Raw genomic sequence first — 18,206 nt, forward strand, 5'->3', positions numbered from 1 at the left:
CCCAGGATTGGCCTATCGAGGCCACGTGACAAAGAAAGCAGCCAATTACTATAATCCGCTGATTTTTTAAAAACTGAGGCAGATGATTGGCCTCCTGAGCCCACGTGATCTGGACAGCGGCCATTTCTGGCAAACCGAAGGGAAGGGATGCCGTGCGACGCGACGCGCTTACGAGACCACGCTCACGTCGACGGGGGTGGGGCTTCTTTTAAAATGGTCGTCGCTTCTCGCTGAAAGTCAGTTGGAAGCAACCATTTTAAAAGGGAGTCCTTCCCCCCCCCCCCCTAAATCCTAGCTGGGGGAAACCACAAGCCCAAATCCGCTTATGATAACTGCGTTGCCATGGCTGGGCGGCCTGGAATTACGCGATTTGCGTAAGGAAAGGATCGACCAAGCAGAGACTTTGTAGAGGAAACTCCGTAATTGGCGCGTCGGTCTACGAAATTAGCGTAGGGAGGAAACAGGAGGCAGATGATACGTAAAGAACGCACGTAGCGACGTTAATACCACGCTGGAGGCGGGAGGGCGCGGCGGGTAGCGGTCACGCATGCGCCCGAGTGTGCCCGTGACGTCGGCGGCTCGCTCAGCAACCAGAGGAACAGTTCGGAACCAATGGGCGGGCGGCGCCGCTGAAGAGAAGCCAATCGGCAGGCGTTCGTGTTCCTTACAGTCAGCCATTAAGACCTGGCGCAGCGAGTGCGCCCAGAGCCTGGGGGGTGGGGACGGGAAGGACTTCGGGGAGCTGCCTTAGGAGGTGCTAAGCCCTAGCTTCAGCCCAGCCACCCCTCTCCGCCTGTTGCCGGGCGAGCGTGTCGCCCCTGCGGTCGGTGGCGCGTGATCCGCGGCCGTTGCCACGGGCTGTGGCTCTCGAGCAGAAACGTGAGTGGGACCCGGGCCAGCGTGTCGCACCAGCGGTGACGTGTGGGCAGTGTCAGGGCCCACGGACAGCGTGTCGCACCAGCGGGGCGTTGGGCGCTCGAGGACAAACGGGAGGGGGACGTTGGGCGGTTTTGTTGTACTAGCAGCACGGCGTCTCGCGTGGTGGCTCCCGTAGGACCCGGGCCGTCAAGCACGATCGTGAAGGGGCTCTCGAGCCATTGTGTGATCCGTGGCCGCCGGGCCCGGCGCGAGGACGACTCGAGGCCTTTGGAGGCGTGAGCTAGAAGGCAACTCCCGTTGCCACCGTGTGAAAGTGAGCTCGGTGTGGGGGGCTGCGTGGCGGTGACGTGTGATAGATGGCAGCGAGGACAGGTGTGAGGAGGATGTCAGGCCGCCGTGTTCCCTCAGCGTGTGATAGACGTCCGCTTCCACGGGGCCTGAGTAACGTGGGCTCCCCCGCTCCTGAGCCACGGCCACTGCGGCTGCCTTTCCTGGAGGCTGAGGTGAGTAGGGCCGTCTGTTGGGGGGGGAGGGAGTCTCTGTTCTCGTGGGTTAGGCCTTCAGCCCTGCTGCTGAGGCACCCTGAAGTGCCTTGTCCGAGCGTGCCACTATGCTGTCTACTAAATTCTGGAGTCATCCCAGAGGCCTGCAGCACCCAGCAGTGAGGCCTCGTGACTTTCAGTTCAATTTGCTTCCATTGAGGCTTGAGGAATGTGGGATGTCAAGGTTTCTCAGCCCAGACGCAATAAAACCCAACAGTCCTAATCCCTAGTCTCCTGAGATCTCAATGCTCTCGCTCCATCAAAGGAATTGAACCCAGGAGTTCTGAATTTCAGCTACAGATCCTATTAGGTGGCTCAGTCCCTAACCCCTTTCCAGGCCCCGCTTTAATGTCCCAAGGAATACTGATCTCCTCTGTAGCCCCTTTATCATTTCTCAGTTTACCTTGCTCCGAGCCAGGGGTCAGCAACCTTTCAGAAGTGGGGTGCCGAGTCTTCATTTATTCACTCTTATTTAATGTTTCATGTGCCAATAATGCATTTTAAGGTTTTTAGAAGGTCTCTTTCTATAAGTCTATAATATATAATGAAACTATTGTTGTATGTAAAGTAAATAAGGGTTTTTAAAATTTTAAGAAACTTCATTTAAAATTAAATTAAAATGCAGAGCCCCCCGGACTGGTGGCCAGGGTCTGGGCAGTATTAGTGCCACTGAAAATCAGTTTGCGTGCCTCCTTCGGCATGCGTGCCATAAGTTGCCTACCCCTGCTCTGAGCTAACCGTGAGATCCTATTCCTGCTAGAGCTGGAAATAAAGGAATTAGTCTCTCCTGGAATAGACTGCTGTTATCATTAGAAGTCCCTGTGCTTCCAGACTAGGAATAGAACCTGCCTTTCTATGCTCCTAGACCCACCCTATAGTCCCTTCCTCCCCCAAAAAAGTAGGCTTTTGCCAAGGGTCTGTACATGCTCCCAGGCTCACACTTTTGTGGTGTGCATGCACAGGGTCACCCAGCTTATGGTAGTGCACCCTTGGTTGTTTAGCATGTACTCCCCATGCTCCAAGCACAATTTGACATCTAGGTATTCTGTTATTGCACTGTCACAATTTGCTATCTCCATGCTTCCCTGTCTCCTGATCCAAAGTGGCCTATTGTGACTGAGGGGGAGAACTCCCATCAGAATTTGCTGCCCCTGGACCAGAGGACAGGAAGAATAGAGTTAGCAAATTATGACAGCTGGGACACTGCCATCACAATTTGCTATCAGCAAACAAGAATTGCTTACTTTACATGTCAACATTTAAAAAGATCTAAATTTAATTTTAGAAACAGAATTAATTTTTGTGACTAGCTAAGTGTATATTAAAATTGAACTCCGCTATTATTACTCATTTGTATTTTGATTGTATAATTGCAAGAAAACCAAAATATTTACCTTTTAAAAAATTATACAGTATGTACATTTTGTAAACACCACAACTATAATTGCACAAAGTTTGTATGCTCTTTACTGCTCAGAATGTTTTTATTGGTTCCCTGTGGAAGGACCTCTTCCAGGAGTCACACTTCACCTTTGAAAAATAGGTGAAAAAAAGACACTAACTGTGCAAAATATAATTTCAGTTAACTCAAAAGTGTAAAATATTTATTGAACTTCTGTGATTTTTAACTTTCTAGTTACATGTCAGTAGTCAAGATATGACTATCTGCTGCAGTTTAAGTATTTATTAATGTAGAATTATTACCACAATCCCGATCCTTATCCAGGCTATTCCATCTGATCTATATGTAGCTGTCTAGATACTGGGCCATAACTTCAGTTCATGGTACAAGAACAGATCATATTCTGTTTACTTACCTGCTCAAACATATGGCATGTGTTTCTAATGCAACTTTTGCATTTCTTATCATTATGCAATCTTTGTTTTGCTTCTTGTGTATGACAAGATTGCAGCAGTAGACTACTGTGCTCTATGCAAAATCAATATAATTTAACCAAATGATTTCCTAATTACGGAAACTATAAATAGAAATAGATTCATTAATGTCACTTATTTCAATAACTACATTAATGATTTGCAAATATTTCCTTTTCGGGGGTCATATTTAAATAATATTTGGTACCCTTATCTATTTGTCTTAAACTGTTAGCTTGTAGATATAACTATATCCTACTGTATTTCAGTGCTCTTTTGGTTTCAACCATTTTTTTTACTTTTAACTAATTAAACACAATATTCATACAGAGAACCCAGTTTCTTTCATTAGGGTACCAAATTTGTGACATATTTTAATAAATGTAGTAAAATAACTAATGACATTCCACTCTTCCTGTTTACCTTCCCATATACTCTGACTTCACTAGGAATATATAACAAAGCTATCCCTGACCTTTTTCCATTAAGATAATTGCTTTTTTTCTCCTGTATATACATAGGATATCTTGTGTGGTTTCCACAGTAGTGGTATCTTTATGTTCCAAATATGTTTCTACAAGCTAATCTATTTTTAAAATAGAAAACTCATAATAGTCAAAATTTGACATTAACTACTTTTAGGATGAGTGGCCCAACAGTTGTGCCCAACCACTAGTATCTTGTGTTCCACAATTTTTGTTTTCCAGAGTCACATAGTAGATTTTTCCAGTTTCTCAGTGGAGGAAGAATCTAAACTTTAAAATGAATAGCCAATAGCTGACTTCATAATTGGATTTGATGTTTTCATAAAGCCACTCTCAATGTTTAGTAATGGCTTACTTTTTTATTTGTTTGGAATCACTACACATGCACACATGCATATACCACCTGCCAGAGTCTTGTGCTATATTTGCTATGTACTGTGCCACTGATAACCCTTTCATACTCGTGCTAAATTTTAGTGTTTTGAGCCCAAGCTGAGTGAAACAGTCACATGTTCAATTCCTACCAATTCAGTCAATGTCCGCTATTAAAAAGGGTGAGCACAAATATGTGCTGTTTCTGATTTTATCTTTAGCTATCAGGAAATTAATCTGCTCTTGTTACATCACATGTATCGAAAATAGCATCCCACTAACACTGCACCTTAACTACAACTATAAATATCTAAAAGATCATCTCCTAGCTTACATGAGGGATAGGGAGATGGGGTTAGACACTCCTTCACACCCTACACAAACACCCCCCCCCTTCCAGAACCTGGCTCACATGAGGGGGCATGTATGGGAGGGCCTCCTAAGATCCAGATATAGACACAGGGGCCCCACACACCACTGGGGGGAGTTAGGAGGCTTAGACCCCCTGGAAGGCAAGACACCACATATTGCAGGGGGGGGGTCCACGCCTCTGTAGATGGGCTGGGGCCCTCTAGATTGTGGTGTGTACATGAGAAAGGAGAGGTGCCCTGTCTTCCTATTCTCCCAGCCCCTGATAACTCCATGTCCCTCTTTCCAGTGTTCCGCCCCATCACCTAACTTTCTCAACCCCTCTCCTTCCCACCCAGCCCCATTTATCCCCCCCACCCCCTTGCTCTAAGACTCTTACTCCTTTGTTCCATTCCCACCTACTCTTTCACCCCAGTCATGGTTTGTTTTTTTGTTGTTTTTTAAGTTTCAGCACTTTCAGAATATTCTGCTGTACTCAGATTACATTACCACACATTCAAAACTCCCTTTGCCAGAGGCAGATTGGAGCAAATTGTACTTCCTGCTTTTATTTCGGATTTCTGTCCTGGACTGTATTTGCCACCAGGCTGTGGCTTAGGTTTGGTGATCATAACAGTCCCCCTGGAGCCATTCAAGACCTGTGATGTAGAGGTAGTTTCCAGCTACACTCTCTCTCTGTACAGGCTCAGTATAATCTTTGTGGCATGCCATCAAGCACTTTAAAGATTGATGCTCATAACAGGAGAATTAGTTTTCTGCTAATAATGCAATTTGATTTCCCCAAAAAGGATAGTGGATACCGTGTACTCCATTGAGGTAGCTGTCAAGCATTTGAGACCCTGGTGTGATGATCTCTCAGACCTGGTTTGATTTCTATCTGTGATCAAACATTCATTACCAGAGCCATGAATATTAAGGAAGGTGGGGGAGGAGCAGGTACTGTATCTCATGAACCCCCTGTTCAAATGGCCCCAAATTTAGATCAATGCCCAGGAGGCACAATTTCAAGCCGATCAAAGAAATGCAAGGGAAACTAAAGAAGTTTTGATGTCAGCCTTAGTCATTTGATTTAAAAAAAAATTGTGCAAATAAAAATTAAAAATTGCAAACTGCAAAATCACAGTAAAAACATACGAAGTGTTAGACTAGAAATGATGTGAGATGTGATTGTTAACCTCTAGCAACTATTAATATTTTCAATTACTGTATTTGCTATTCAAGTATGAATTAAATAGTGCAATGGCATCTATTTGCACAATGTAAATGAAGTGTAAGATTAATACGAGTAATAAAAATAATTTTTAAAGTAAATAATTGAGGCAGGAAACCGCATTGACAGTGGATTACAAGAAAGGGAATCTAATTCAGGGAGTGGAACAGCAGATAAAACAAATTAGTGAACCTTTCTGAGGCCTTATGCAGACATATAAACAGAAAAGGAATTCGGTAAAATACTAAAAGCATGCATAGGAATTCTATCTGTGTATTTGCGTTTCAATATTCAATCTTCAGCTGCTTGCTCCATCATTTCAGATAGATGTGCCTTATTTAGGCATTGAGATGCACCGTGCCTTTAGAAACAGCCGTGGTAAGCGGGCGGTGCGATACGCTGCTTACCAAAGGAGTAAACAATAGCCTCTGCCACGCACAGCTTATTTTTGCAACCCCCACAGACAGCCCCAATTCTAGTAAACACCTCTATTTTTCTAGTTTCCCCCTTCTCCCCCCGTTGTCTGGCAGGGGCGTTTAACCCCGGCCCCTGTTCCCTATGCCTGATCTTGCCCCTCTCCTTCGCCTGCGTCTACTAGCTGCGTAACTCTTTGGGGCGTGCAATCTGGCTCCCTGCAGTGCAGATTGCATCCCACCTCTCCGGTTTGTCCCCGGTCCCCTTGTAACGCGGCTGTGGGAACAACAGGGACGTTGTATAATCCTAGTAAGGGCAGCAGGCGGGCTTCAGCAGCAGATGTTCGTGAGCATGTTCACTCTCCACGAGCATGCTCAGTAGCGCGAAGCTGCACATTGCGCTGGGGAATGATTGGGATACCCTTAGCCGCCGCCTCCTCCAGCATCTATCGATGTTCTCAGGGCTCCGGTCGCCATTTTAGGGGGAGAGCAAGGGAGGCAGAAAGACGGGCTGGTAGGTACCGGGGCGGTGTGAACAACTCCTTTCCTATGTGCCCTGCTGAGCTGAGCGGTTTACAGCTCTGCTTGCTTGCCGGAGACCGTTTCCTCTAGCCCGCGGTCTCCCGGAACCGCTAAGCAGTTCACTCTCCTTCCAGACAGTTTCTCCCCCCGCCCCTTTAGTTTGCTTTTACCCCTCCCCATTTATAACAATCGATTGTTCTTTGGGGCTGGAAATGGGTGGATTGAGTGCAGGGAGGTTATGGTTTTTCAGCTGGTGGCTTCACTGAAAACCCTACAGCACACGTTTTGTTTTGCCTCTTGGCTTCCCTACAAAACACCTGCTTGATTAAATTAAATAAAAGTTACTGTCAGGAGGCAAACGTTGCTAGCCAGTGTTGCTGTTATCTCACCTTTGTAACAGTCCTTAATTACAGTCTGAGTGCTAGTAATTGGTGGACTGTCTCCTCGGTAGTTGCTACTGTCTGCAACAGCTTTCTGTTATCTCTTCTCATTTGTCTGTCTAGTTTGGAATCTTAGCTGAAAGTCTCTTTCCTTTACGTATACAATACCTTTTTAATTTGTCACTATAATGGCACTGTTTAACGCTGAAAGGTGTTGGGGGTATGTTTTGTATGAAAGATTATACCATTGCAGTGTAACTGTTTTGTAAGTATTTTTTTCTCTTGTTTCAGGCACCTGCAAGGCATTCCTTGCTCACAATGTATAGAACAAAAGTAAGCTTGAAAGATCGTCAACAACTTTACAAACTGATTATTAGTCAATTGCTGTATGATGGATACATAAACATTGCCAATGGCCTGATAAATGAGATAAAACCACAATCAGTCTGCGCACCCTCTGAACAACTGCTGCATCTGATTAAACTAGGTAAACTGTAATGCAGGATTCATGTACATAAACTAGGAATTGCAGACTATTTGATGAAGTTCAGGTATGTAGGTCCTGGCTCAGCACAGGGCCTGGATTTGATGACCTCCAGAGGTCCCTTCCAGCCCTACATCTCTGTGATTCCGTAGTGGACTCAATGCAATCTAAAAGTAAATGTTCTCTTTAACTCCTAATGTTGCTGTACAGTTGTCATATTTATGCATAGATAACAAAATACAAGTTTTTCAGTAAATCTTTTCTAGGATCTACTTATTTATTTGTACTTTTTCAAATTATAATAGTGCCTATCCAATGCCCTGGATCGTCGATATCTTCTAAAAGGACACTGAATAAATGGGGCCATTAGATCTCATAGATTAAATCAAATAATCCATTCATAAATATAATAGAAACTAACTGAGCCACCAAATCACACATCAGCACTAGTAGACCTACTCAAGACCAGTCTCCTCACAGAGGAGAAATGGTGGGCCTTGCATTGTGTCCTGAAGGCAAATAAATGTGGACTGTTACAGATCTGAAAAGGAAATGGGTTTCAGAGTTCCAGGGCCCTCACAGAGAATGCCCTGCCAGTTACTCCCTCTCTCTTCTAAGGTTTCAGCTCAGTTGCCACATGTCACAAGGACTGTTTCATGTTGGGGGGGAGGGAGGTGAAGGAGGCAGGTAGGTCCCAGATTGTTCAGGTTGTATTGTAATAGTCTTGTTACTGACACTGGTATTACTTGTCAGATCAGAATTCAGTTTTTTTTTTAATTGACAAATGTATGGGTGCTGGTGTAAGTCTAAACATATTTCTTTTTTAAGCAGGTATGCACAATGTATTGGAGGATGGAACTAAATAGGAAACCTCTGTTAAAAGTTGTTTACTGTCTAATCAGGTGCAATTGAAGCAGTGTGTCCTGTGGCTAGGATACTGGACTGGGACTCAGACCTGGGTTTTATTCTCTACATTGTGACTTTGGGCAAGTCACTTCACCTTTCTGTACATCTGTGTTTTCTCCACCCTTTTGTTTCTCTTGTATTTACATGGTAAGGTCTTTAGGCTAGGAACTGTCTGTTACCATGACAGACTCTCTTAGTGTGTATAGTGCCTCTTAGTATGCACCACAGGGCCTCACTCTCGGTTGGGGCTTCTATATGGTACTGGAATATAAATAATGATGTTTGGTAGGATAATTTATTCACCAACAGATACCAACAAAATATTGTGGTAAGTCTTGTAATTGAGTTAGGCAGAAGAATACTAATGGAAAAGTTAATTAAATCTGCTAAAACCAAAAAGTGTTGTGTCCCCGTGTGGTAGCTTAGCTTCAGAGTAAACTTACACAAACCAGACTAGTGACAGATTGTGTTTATTGCAGTATTAGTGTTGGGGACACATTATTGTTAAAGGTTTCAGAGTGGTAGCCGTGTTAGTCTGTATCAGCAAAAAGAATGAGGAGTACTTGTGGCACCTTGGAGACTAATAAATTTATTTGGGCATAAGCTTTTGTGGGCTAAAACCCGCTTCATTGGATGCATGCCGTGGAAAATACAGTAGGAAGATATATATACACAGAGAACATGAAAAAAATTCCCTTACTGTTAATCACACCTTATTGTCAACTGTTGGAAATGGGCCATCCTGGGCCATCCCGATTATCCCTACGAAAGTGGTTTTTTTGTTTTTTGTGTTTTGTTTTTGTTTCTTCCTGCTGATAATAGCCCACCTTAATTGATTAGTCTCGTTATAGTTGGTATGGCAACACCCATTTTTTTCATGGTGTGTGTGTGTGTGTGTGTGTGTGTGTGTATTTTCCACGGCATGCCTCCGCTGAAGTGGGTTTTAGCCCACGAAAGCTTATGCCCAAATAAATTTTAGTCTCTAAGGTGCCACAAGGACTCCTCATTCTTTTTATTGTTAGTGACAGAGAATAAAAGTATTCTGTTTACTGAAAATACCCCTAATTTTTCCATGGAGCAGATATACATTTTATACTGGGGAGAATTTGTATACTGACAAAAAAACTGCTGCAAAATTAACTACCAAATTAGTAAAATTATTTGACTATTTAAAGTGTTGTAAGCTTTAACAGTCTTCAAGAGCTAGGAAATCACAACAAAGGTTCAAACTGCCTTCTTACCCTATTGTGTGGATCGTCTAGATTTGAATCTCAGCATGTCAACTAGCTTTTGTTTGGCTCAGACAAAACTAATGACAGTAACTACAAGGAGCTCTGAAATGCAGCATTTAACTTTATGCATGATGTTTTAGTGTTAAGGCAATTGAGGTCTTAGTCTAGTTATTTTTCATCATGATCTCTTTGAAAATCTACTTTAATAATGTAATAACAGAGTGCATAGCAAATTGAAATAGTCAGTGTTTCACACATCTCTGAGAGCATAAATATAGTAAGCTTTAGATCTATCTAAACTAGGAAAATTAGGATCCCTAATGTACTACTGATGGTCACAGCAAGCATTTTCAACACCATGTCATCCAGCTCTACTCTGAACAGGGTTAGATGACAGAGACCAGGGACACCATTTACCCCTGCTCAGAGTAGGGTTAATGATGTGGTTAAAATGATGAGCTTGTACGCTGCTTAAGCTGCAACTTCCACTAATGAAATGTAGATGCAACCTTGAAGAGAAGGTGTTAAATATGCGATATAAGTGTGTGGAGGACTAATGTTTCTCATTATTCTCATTTGAATTATTGTGGTACCTAGGAGCTCTAGTCATGGACCAGGACCCTGTTAGTGGCACTGCTTCACTGTGGTGGTTCTGGTAGCCATAATCTCTTTTCTTGGGTATTCTTTATTGAGCTGCAAAGGAAAAGGTTCTGTAAATGTTTGTCCTTTTTTAAAAAATATTTTTTTCTATACAGGCATTACTGTTTCCTGTGAAAGTTGGCTGTAGATACAATCATGGGTACTCTAAGCAGTTACTAGTATATTTATGAAGGACTTAGTCAACCTTTTTGTGGAGAAAGTAAATATATTTAATCTCTCGTCCTTCAGGAATGGAGAACGATGACAGCGCAGTTCAGTATGCAATTGGACGCTCCGATACAGTAGCTCCAGGAACAGGGATTGACTTAGAATTTGATGCAGATGTCCAGACTATGTCCCCCGAGGCTTCTGAATATGAGACCTGTTATGTCACATCTCATAAAGGACCGTGTCGCGTAGCTACATATAGCAGAGATGGGCAGTTAATAGCTACAGGATCTGCTGATGCCTCAATAAAAATTCTCGATACAGAGAGAATGTTGGCAAAAAGTGCTATGCCCATCGAGGTAAAGTATCACATGAATCATGATCAGTTAGTGAATGATAAAAATGCTACATCCATTTTATAGCGTATGTTCTGCCTCCGATAGCATACTTATGGAAATGTACCTTTTTTGTTGTTGTCTGGAATCTGCACACAACTAGTGGCAGTGCACAGTCTTAAGAGTGTTGCCGTGAACAAAATAAGTGCAACATTTGTCTTAATTATAAAGGTGATTTTTATTCAAGAAGGGTAGTAGTACTGTGAGTTAGAGCAGGGGACTAACACTCGGGACCGCTGAGTTTTATTTTTTTTTCTGCTGTTGACTCCATTTTGACTTTGGGCAAATCACTAACCTCTTTCAGTTTCTTTTTGCTTCTCTGTAAAAGAAGGATATTGTATATTTATCATAGGAATGCTAATGACCAATATTTGCAAAGAACTTTGAGATAATCATCATTCTAATTATATGCATAGTTTTTTCATTAAAAAATGCAATCTTTACTTGGAAGATGAGGCAGATATTGATGCATGTTTAAAACTCACTTTTTCTCTTCTATCAGGAGATCCCACGTTTGTTTGCATTTTTCTTTAAATGCCCAGAGTAATAACATAAGAGTTGGATAGTGGTTTATGGTTCGTTCTTTGTCAGAAGGAAACACTCTCCATTGACTTGTTTAAATGTTTTCTGTAGGTCATGATGAATGAGACAGCACAGCAGAATATGGAAAATCATCCTGTTATTCGAACTCTATATGATCATGTGGATGAGGTTACATGTTTAGCTTTCCATCCAACAGAACAGATCCTGGCATCTGGTTCAAGGGACTATACGCTTAAATTGTTTGACTATTCAAAACCTTCTGCTAAAAGAGCCTTCAAGTATATCCAGGTTAGAGATGATAGTTTTTTTTGTTTTTTTTTAAAAACAGAAAAGCTTGAGGTCTACAACTGCAGTGATAGCAATTAGCTAATTTGTGTCTGCATGGAGAAATAGCTAGGTGCACAGGAGTATGCAGATTTGCAGATACTCTTGTGATAATTATGCATACAAATTAGGTACATAAAATGTGTGCCTGTGATCTTCTCAAATCTGATGTCCGCTCTCCTCTCTATATGTGCCACCGGAGAAACCTGAAACTGTTAGGGGTGGTGCTTCTGGCATTTCCTTTATGAACAGCATTGAAGTTCTGTGGATTTCTTTTTGGTTGTTAAGGGGGAAATTTCTTCCTCTCTCCCCCAACCCCATGAATAAGGCATTGAAAATTGATATAAGACTTAGAGCAGTGTTTTCTCAAATATGGCCACAAGGGACTTTCTTTGCGGCCACGGCCTTCTAGGCAGTGAGGAGGGGTGGGGGTGCAAAGCATCAGCCCCTCCGAGGCTGTCAAGTCTGTAGTGGTTGGGCCCTGCCACCCTCTGGGGAGACACAAGACAGAGGAGCAGGCAGCTAGTGAGTTCCTCACCTTCCCTGGGAGCAGTGGGGTTGGGCTTCAGCTCTTGGTTGGCAGGCTCCAGCCATGGGTCTTCAGGCTTCATTCCTTGGCCGCGTGGTGACAGGCTCTGTCCCTGAGCTCATCCTACTCCCTCCCCCCGCCCGCTGCCTCCCTCATCACCTCAACCCCCACTGTTTCCCTATCCACCTCCCCATCCAGGGCTTAATTTGTCCCCAGTCTTGCTGGACTGTAAATCTGCTGTGAAAAGTGATATTTGTATGTATGTTGTTAGCACTTTTCACAACAGACTTACTCTCTAGCAAGTCTTTATAATAAAAAAAAAAAAAAAAAAGGCAAAAGGAATGACAAGAACATGCAAAGCATCTTATTTGTGTTTCTATTCTGTTTAGGTCCAGTAAAGAATAGAGACAACTACGTTATTTTTAATATTGAGTCTGTGGAAAAAATCCTACATAAATAAATTACAATGATTTGGATATGTATATGTGCATATGTATTTGTTTTTCCAAAAGTTAATTAAGTATTTTAGGAAAAACTATGAGAGCAGCCACCAGTAAGAGTTGGTGGCCGCCCTCTGAGGCCACCAAAAAATTTATTGTGAGAACCCCTTAGAGTATAATCCTGATCCATCTAAATGTGTTACTGCCATATAGTGGAGGGGGGAGTGGTGTTCTCCAGTTTGTAACCTGCCTTAAACACTATACTAATTAAGAATTGAACTTATATGAAAATATCATAGAACTTCAGACTTGTGAATCCACCAGGATTTTCTCAATGCAAATAGGTTCTTTATATTTATATTGATTTTATATATTTCTCATCACACAGGAAGCAGAAATGTTACGCTCCATCTCTTTTCATCCTTCTGGTGACTTCATACTTGTTGGTACCCAGCACCCTACCTTACGGCTTTATGATATCAATACGTTCCAGTGTTTTGTGTCTTGCAATCCTCAAGATCAACACACCGATGCTATATGTTCAGTAAACTATAATGCAAGTGCTAACATGTATGTGACAGGAAGCAAAGATGGATGCATCAAATTATGGGACGGTGTTTCAAATCGATGTATCACTACTTTTGAGAAAGCACATGATGGGGCTGAAGTCTGTTCTGCCATCTTTTCCAAAAATTCAAAGTACATCCTGTCAAGTGGAAAAGATTCTGTAGCTAAACTATGGGAGATATCCACAGGTCGAACACTGGTCAAATATACAGGTATGTGGCAGATGACTTATCAAGCAAAAATTGTTCATGTGGTAATCAACTAGTGATGGGAATAAATATTTGATGCAGTACAAAATTTTTAAGTGCTTAGTCCAGTGACTGATGCGCTCAGTTAAATATGTGAAAGATTTTTCAGAGTTTACTCATAAGATCATGATAGCCTTGTGCTGTTGAACAGTAACCTCTAAAGTTAATTGGAAGTTTCTTCTGTGCTAGGATTCCCCAAGGTTTTTCTCTCTATTCTTGGTCACAATAAGTCACCATTCTTGACTTTCTTTAGATGTTGGTCATCATCTTAAACTAATCTGAGTGGATTTGGATAACTTTCCATCATTACTTCATTTGTTCAAATGATGTATTACTGCTGTCTGGTTTGCTGGCTGTTAGCTGTCTGTTAAGGGAAAGCATCATCAAATACAACTCTCTTGGGTTACTCCAGAAAGAAAAAGAAAAGTAGACATATCAGGACATCTTTTTGGCAAGAAGTTGCTGGCTGGCGGCTCCTTTTCAGTCTTCCCTAACCTCCACAGGAGATTTTGTTGCTGTGAAATAGATTCCAGAGACATTAGGGCAGTTTGATCTGCCAAAACCAGAAACTGACTCTTTGATTCAATCTGCAAAAGTAATTTAACCGTGATCTTGTTGCCCAGAATATAAACTGGTAATATTTTTAACCAGCAGGGTGCAGCATAGCCTTCATAAACAACCACAAAATGTTTGTAAAGCCCTTTGCTTGATAAATAAGAGAAACATAATCTTTCTAATCAAATCAAGTTTGTGCATGCCATAGTATATCTGAAACATCTTACTTTTATAAGAAAGTTAATGCTAAACTTCTACGGTGGGAGTAATGGCCTAGCTAGATAATGGTTTATATATTTATAGATATTGATAATGAGAACTTGCACTTTCCTCCATTAGCTGTGCTCTTTCCAATTTTAATTACCAATTGCTACCTACTAAGTTTCTCACTAAGAGTACTGGAGGGCAAGTGTTCTTAGGGCATGAGCCCAATGCTCCATCTGCTATGAAGGTCTTTTGATTTGATTGACTGATTCAGTTAGGAAGGAAGGGCTTCAAGTATTCTCTATACTTCTATGAAATGGTGTGTGAATACTTCCAATAATATGGAATTCCTTCACAGGTAAACTGTTTGGAATGTATATAGATTTTCTTTCCTTAAGATGGTTTTTGAACCCTCACATTGTGGTGGTATTGACTAGTACAGTCTGGAATTGCATATTTAAAAGGGCTTTTTTTTTCTTTTTTTTTTTTTGTATTTCTAAGCAGCTCTTTGAACTTTCCTATATATAGAGGCTGAAATCTGGCAAGTATTGTGCCCAGTGCCATTTCTCTTTCACCCCTTCCCCCACTGCAGGGGGAAAAAACCCTCCTACTGTAACAAACTCATTGAAAGTCACTCGTAGTGATCGCACTGACACATTTTTTTTAAGTGAGGAAAAAATTAATTTATAAAATGTTATTAGCAAAAACACATGTAGACTGCCTAGTACCAATAGTTATGACTTCTGCATAGGTGCTATGTAGGGAGATGTAACATCATGAATTTTCCCTATAAATAAGCATACACTTTCACTGAGCATCTGAATTTAATGCTTCTGCACATGAGGGACTAATACTGATGGTTGAGTCGGGTAAAGAGTGGGTAGGTGCTGTGCAGGCTTGGACAGATCACAAGAGAAGTTCAGCATCCCTGTTAAAATACTCTTGAGTAGAAATTGCCCACCATGCTAAATATTCAGCATAAATACATGGTTTCATCCTTATTCCCAGACTCATCTCTTATTACTTAAGTCAGGATTTAAATCCTGATTTAACTGCCCAGAAAGATTTAAAAAATAGTATGAAGCTGTGCCTTCATTTCACAGTTCTTTCTACAGTTCTCTGGCTTCTGATGGTCCAGTATTAGTTTAATCAAGTTTTGATGATCTTTAGTGATCTGATTCTCAATTCTGTCTGAGCTGTGTTTGTTTGGCATCTAATACTAATCTTTTTATTACGTTACGTAGAGGTGTGCGTGCGTGTGTGTGTGTGTGCACGCGCGTGCAATTTGCAAGGGCATTTTCCCTATCATAATTGTCATTCTTCAGGCCTGCGACTATTGCTGCTTCCCTTAGTGCTACTGAGATTTTGGCAAATAGCCTTTCTGCAGTGAGGGTGGGAGGAGAAATGTTAGAGCCCTTCTAAATGTTAATCAGTGAACACAAAGCTGGCCCTTGTTCATGGTCCTTAGCAAGTAATATCTAAAAGAGAGACTCCTTGTGCTTTTGACAATCTGCCCCCTAAGCAAGGCTGCTCTAGGTTACATGTTTTACTTATACCTTTAATGAGTATCATGTCCCTGCTATTATAGGTGCTGGTTTGAGTGGACGACAAGTACACAGAACACAGGCAGTCTTTAACCACACAGAGGACTATGTGTTACTTCCTGATGAAAGGACCATAAGTCTCTGCTGCTGGGACTCAAGAACTGCAGAACGGCGAAATCTTCTGTCATTGGGGCATAACAGCATTGTCCGGTGTATTGTTCATTCTCCTACCAATCCTGGTTTCATGACATGCAGTGATGACTACAGAGCTCGATTTTGGTACCGAAGGTCAACCACAGACTAAAGACAGTTTAATAAAACAGTGATTACCTAGATGAATTATACTATCTTATATTAAGCCTACTGCCAACAGATGCCTAAACAAGAGCCATGTTGTGTTCGTATTTAACTTTGTCAAACATGGTGAGAAAAGTACTGAAATTTAGTTTTCCCTCACTCACTGACCTTATTAGTGTGTATGGCATCAATTGTGTAAGTCGTCTCAACCATTATTCTTGAATACAATTAATCCTTCCTGCAGGGATAGTTTTAAACTTGCTCTTACATGTCTAAATTTTCAAAATGTTTAGTAACTTAAGTGAACCTTGCTCAATCTGTGTAGAATTTCTCCATTACGTCTGTGCAAACATATATTAAAGAATTTTTTTTAAGAATGGATTGCACAAATTCTCAGCAGAACTTGGCCGGATATTTTAAAGAAGCATTAAGTTGTATTTCAGTTTTGAGTCATGCACTGTGCAGTGAAATCTCTGGTTTTGTATTTCCTTTTTTTTTTATATATATAAAGTTTGCCAAGTGGCCCTACAGCTCTGAGCCAGAATTTTGTGCCATAAGAATTTGAACATCCAATTTTAAAAGCTTTAGATGAATTCAACAAGTGATGTTTTAGTTCTGATATTAAAGCTCGGACTTGAAAGCTGGTGGCTGACTTTAATTTGAATTTTTTTTAACTAACTGCTGTAACCTTGAAGCAAATAGAGGCTTGCAAGCTGACCTGACCCCATCAGGACCAGGACCCAGTTACAAGTGTCGGGTAGCATGCAATTTGTATAGCATGCATTTGGTCTTTGTTTGATTTAGGTAGTCTCTTATCACTCAGTGCTTGTATATATGAACTAGTTCATGGCATATTGGAGTGTGAATCTGTACACACCCTGTTTCACATGCACACACGCCCATGCCATAGACTAACTGCATCCTGCCAATGAATACATTAACAGTCATTAATATGCTTTGATCTGGTCCAATTTCAAAGACTAGGCTAATGCACATTAATGAGCTGCCACCAGGGTGTGCACAGACAGCTAGTCCACACCAGGCTCCCAGCCTCCCAAAGTCCATATTGTCATCTGACTCCTACCAAGACATGAGTCATTACACATCTCTAATCATAAGCTTAATCTTTTAAGGTCCAGAAGCCACTAAAGGTCCCACTGCGTGCCTACCTACTAAATCAGCATACTGTTTCAGGGCTATGAGAATAAGATAGAAAGTCCATCAGCTGTCTGTTAGTTAGCAGTAATATCTGTACACCACCAACTTTCCACCGCCATGTTTTTTTCCTTCTCTACAGTGGCAAGATTCCTTAGGGTCCTGATTCATGTTTTTCTCAAGGTTGAGGAGCGCCTTCTCTTGTTCTTAACAGGGTTGATAGGTCTCCCTATACCCACCTACCAATGAAGACTGCCTCTTTAGTAACCATTACATCAACTGAAAGAGTAGGAAAGGTGTGGGGGCTCCACACCAGCTGCTCATTATATGGCATTTTGTAAGGATAGGGTCACTCTCAAGTTCCTGCCCGTATTTGTTTCAGTATTCTAGTTCATTCAGCTCCCAATTTTTTCCGAAATCTCATTCAACCCTAGGGGAAGTTAAACTTCACAAATGTAATAAGAGACTATGCATTAATGGGACAAAACCATTCAGACTACTTATGGTTGCTCTCCCGTTGCCTGTGCTGCTACAGCACTGAAAATGTAGGCAAGCCCTTATATAAAAGCTTACATGCTAAAAACTACATCGCACTTCATGGGAGACATTTTGTACTTCCCTTTAGAAGTCTGGCTTGGGCCAAATTTTGAAGCCAAACATGACCATTTGGGGCCTTTGCAGAGGTTAAGAAATGGGAACTATCAGGGATTTTCTAAGTGGGATTCTGATTACATCAGAATGTGTTCTAAGTTAGTGAGGGTGAGAACTCATTCCACTAGAGCTTAGGTAGCCTGTCTGTGACTCAAAAGTCTGTTGGCAGCAATGTGGAGCTCAATCCAGACCTTTACAAGTCCCTACTCTTTGGCAGAACCTTCAAAATTGGATGCCCATTTAGTCCTGCAGTCATTGTTTAAATAGGTCTTATACCT

General features: G+C 41.7%; 1 protein-coding gene across 3 annotated transcripts; it reads left to right on the top strand.

The window, feature by feature from the left end:
• The first annotated feature begins 137 nt into the window (after positions 1-137).
• Positions 138-16,767, top strand: CSTF1 (cleavage stimulation factor subunit 1). Of its 3 annotated transcripts, none has more exons than XM_039497872.1 (6): positions 138-1,382; positions 7,339-7,534; positions 10,558-10,835; positions 11,505-11,702; positions 13,096-13,486; positions 15,870-16,767. In XM_039497872.1, exons 1-6 carry the CDS (start codon positions 1,236-1,238, stop codon positions 16,127-16,129), a joined length of 1,470 nt encoding a protein of 489 aa, XP_039353806.1. In that variant the 5' UTR covers positions 138-1,235; the 3' UTR covers positions 16,130-16,767. The 3 variants fall into 3 exon arrangements, with proteins under 3 accessions (XP_039353806.1, XP_039353807.1, XP_039353809.1); XM_039497873.1 differs by having other exon boundaries at positions 138-879; XM_039497875.1 differs by lacking the exon at positions 138-1,382 and adding an exon at positions 6,541-6,659.
• The last annotated feature ends 1,439 nt before the right edge of the window (positions 16,768-18,206 follow it).

Source organism: Mauremys reevesii, linkage group 13, assembly GCF_016161935.1.
Source record: "Mauremys reevesii isolate NIE-2019 linkage group 13, ASM1616193v1, whole genome shotgun sequence".
Lineage (NCBI taxonomy): Eukaryota > Metazoa > Chordata > Testudines > Geoemydidae > Mauremys > Mauremys reevesii.

What these genes read in the sequence shown, in the direction of transcription:
- CSTF1 (XM_039497872.1), top strand. Translation starts at nt 1,236, where the DNA reads ATGGCAGCGAGGACAGGTGTGAGGAGGATGTCAGGCCGCCGTGTTCCC. An exon ending in TGCCTTTCCTGGAGGCTGAG is followed by an intron (nt 1,383 to 7,338) that starts GTGAGTAGGGCC and finishes CTCTTGTTTCAG; the next exon opens with GCACCTGCAAGGCATTCCTT. An exon ending in GAGCCTTCAAGTATATCCAG is followed by an intron (nt 11,703 to 13,095) that starts GTTAGAGATGAT and finishes CTCATCACACAG; the next exon opens with GAAGCAGAAATGTTACGCTC.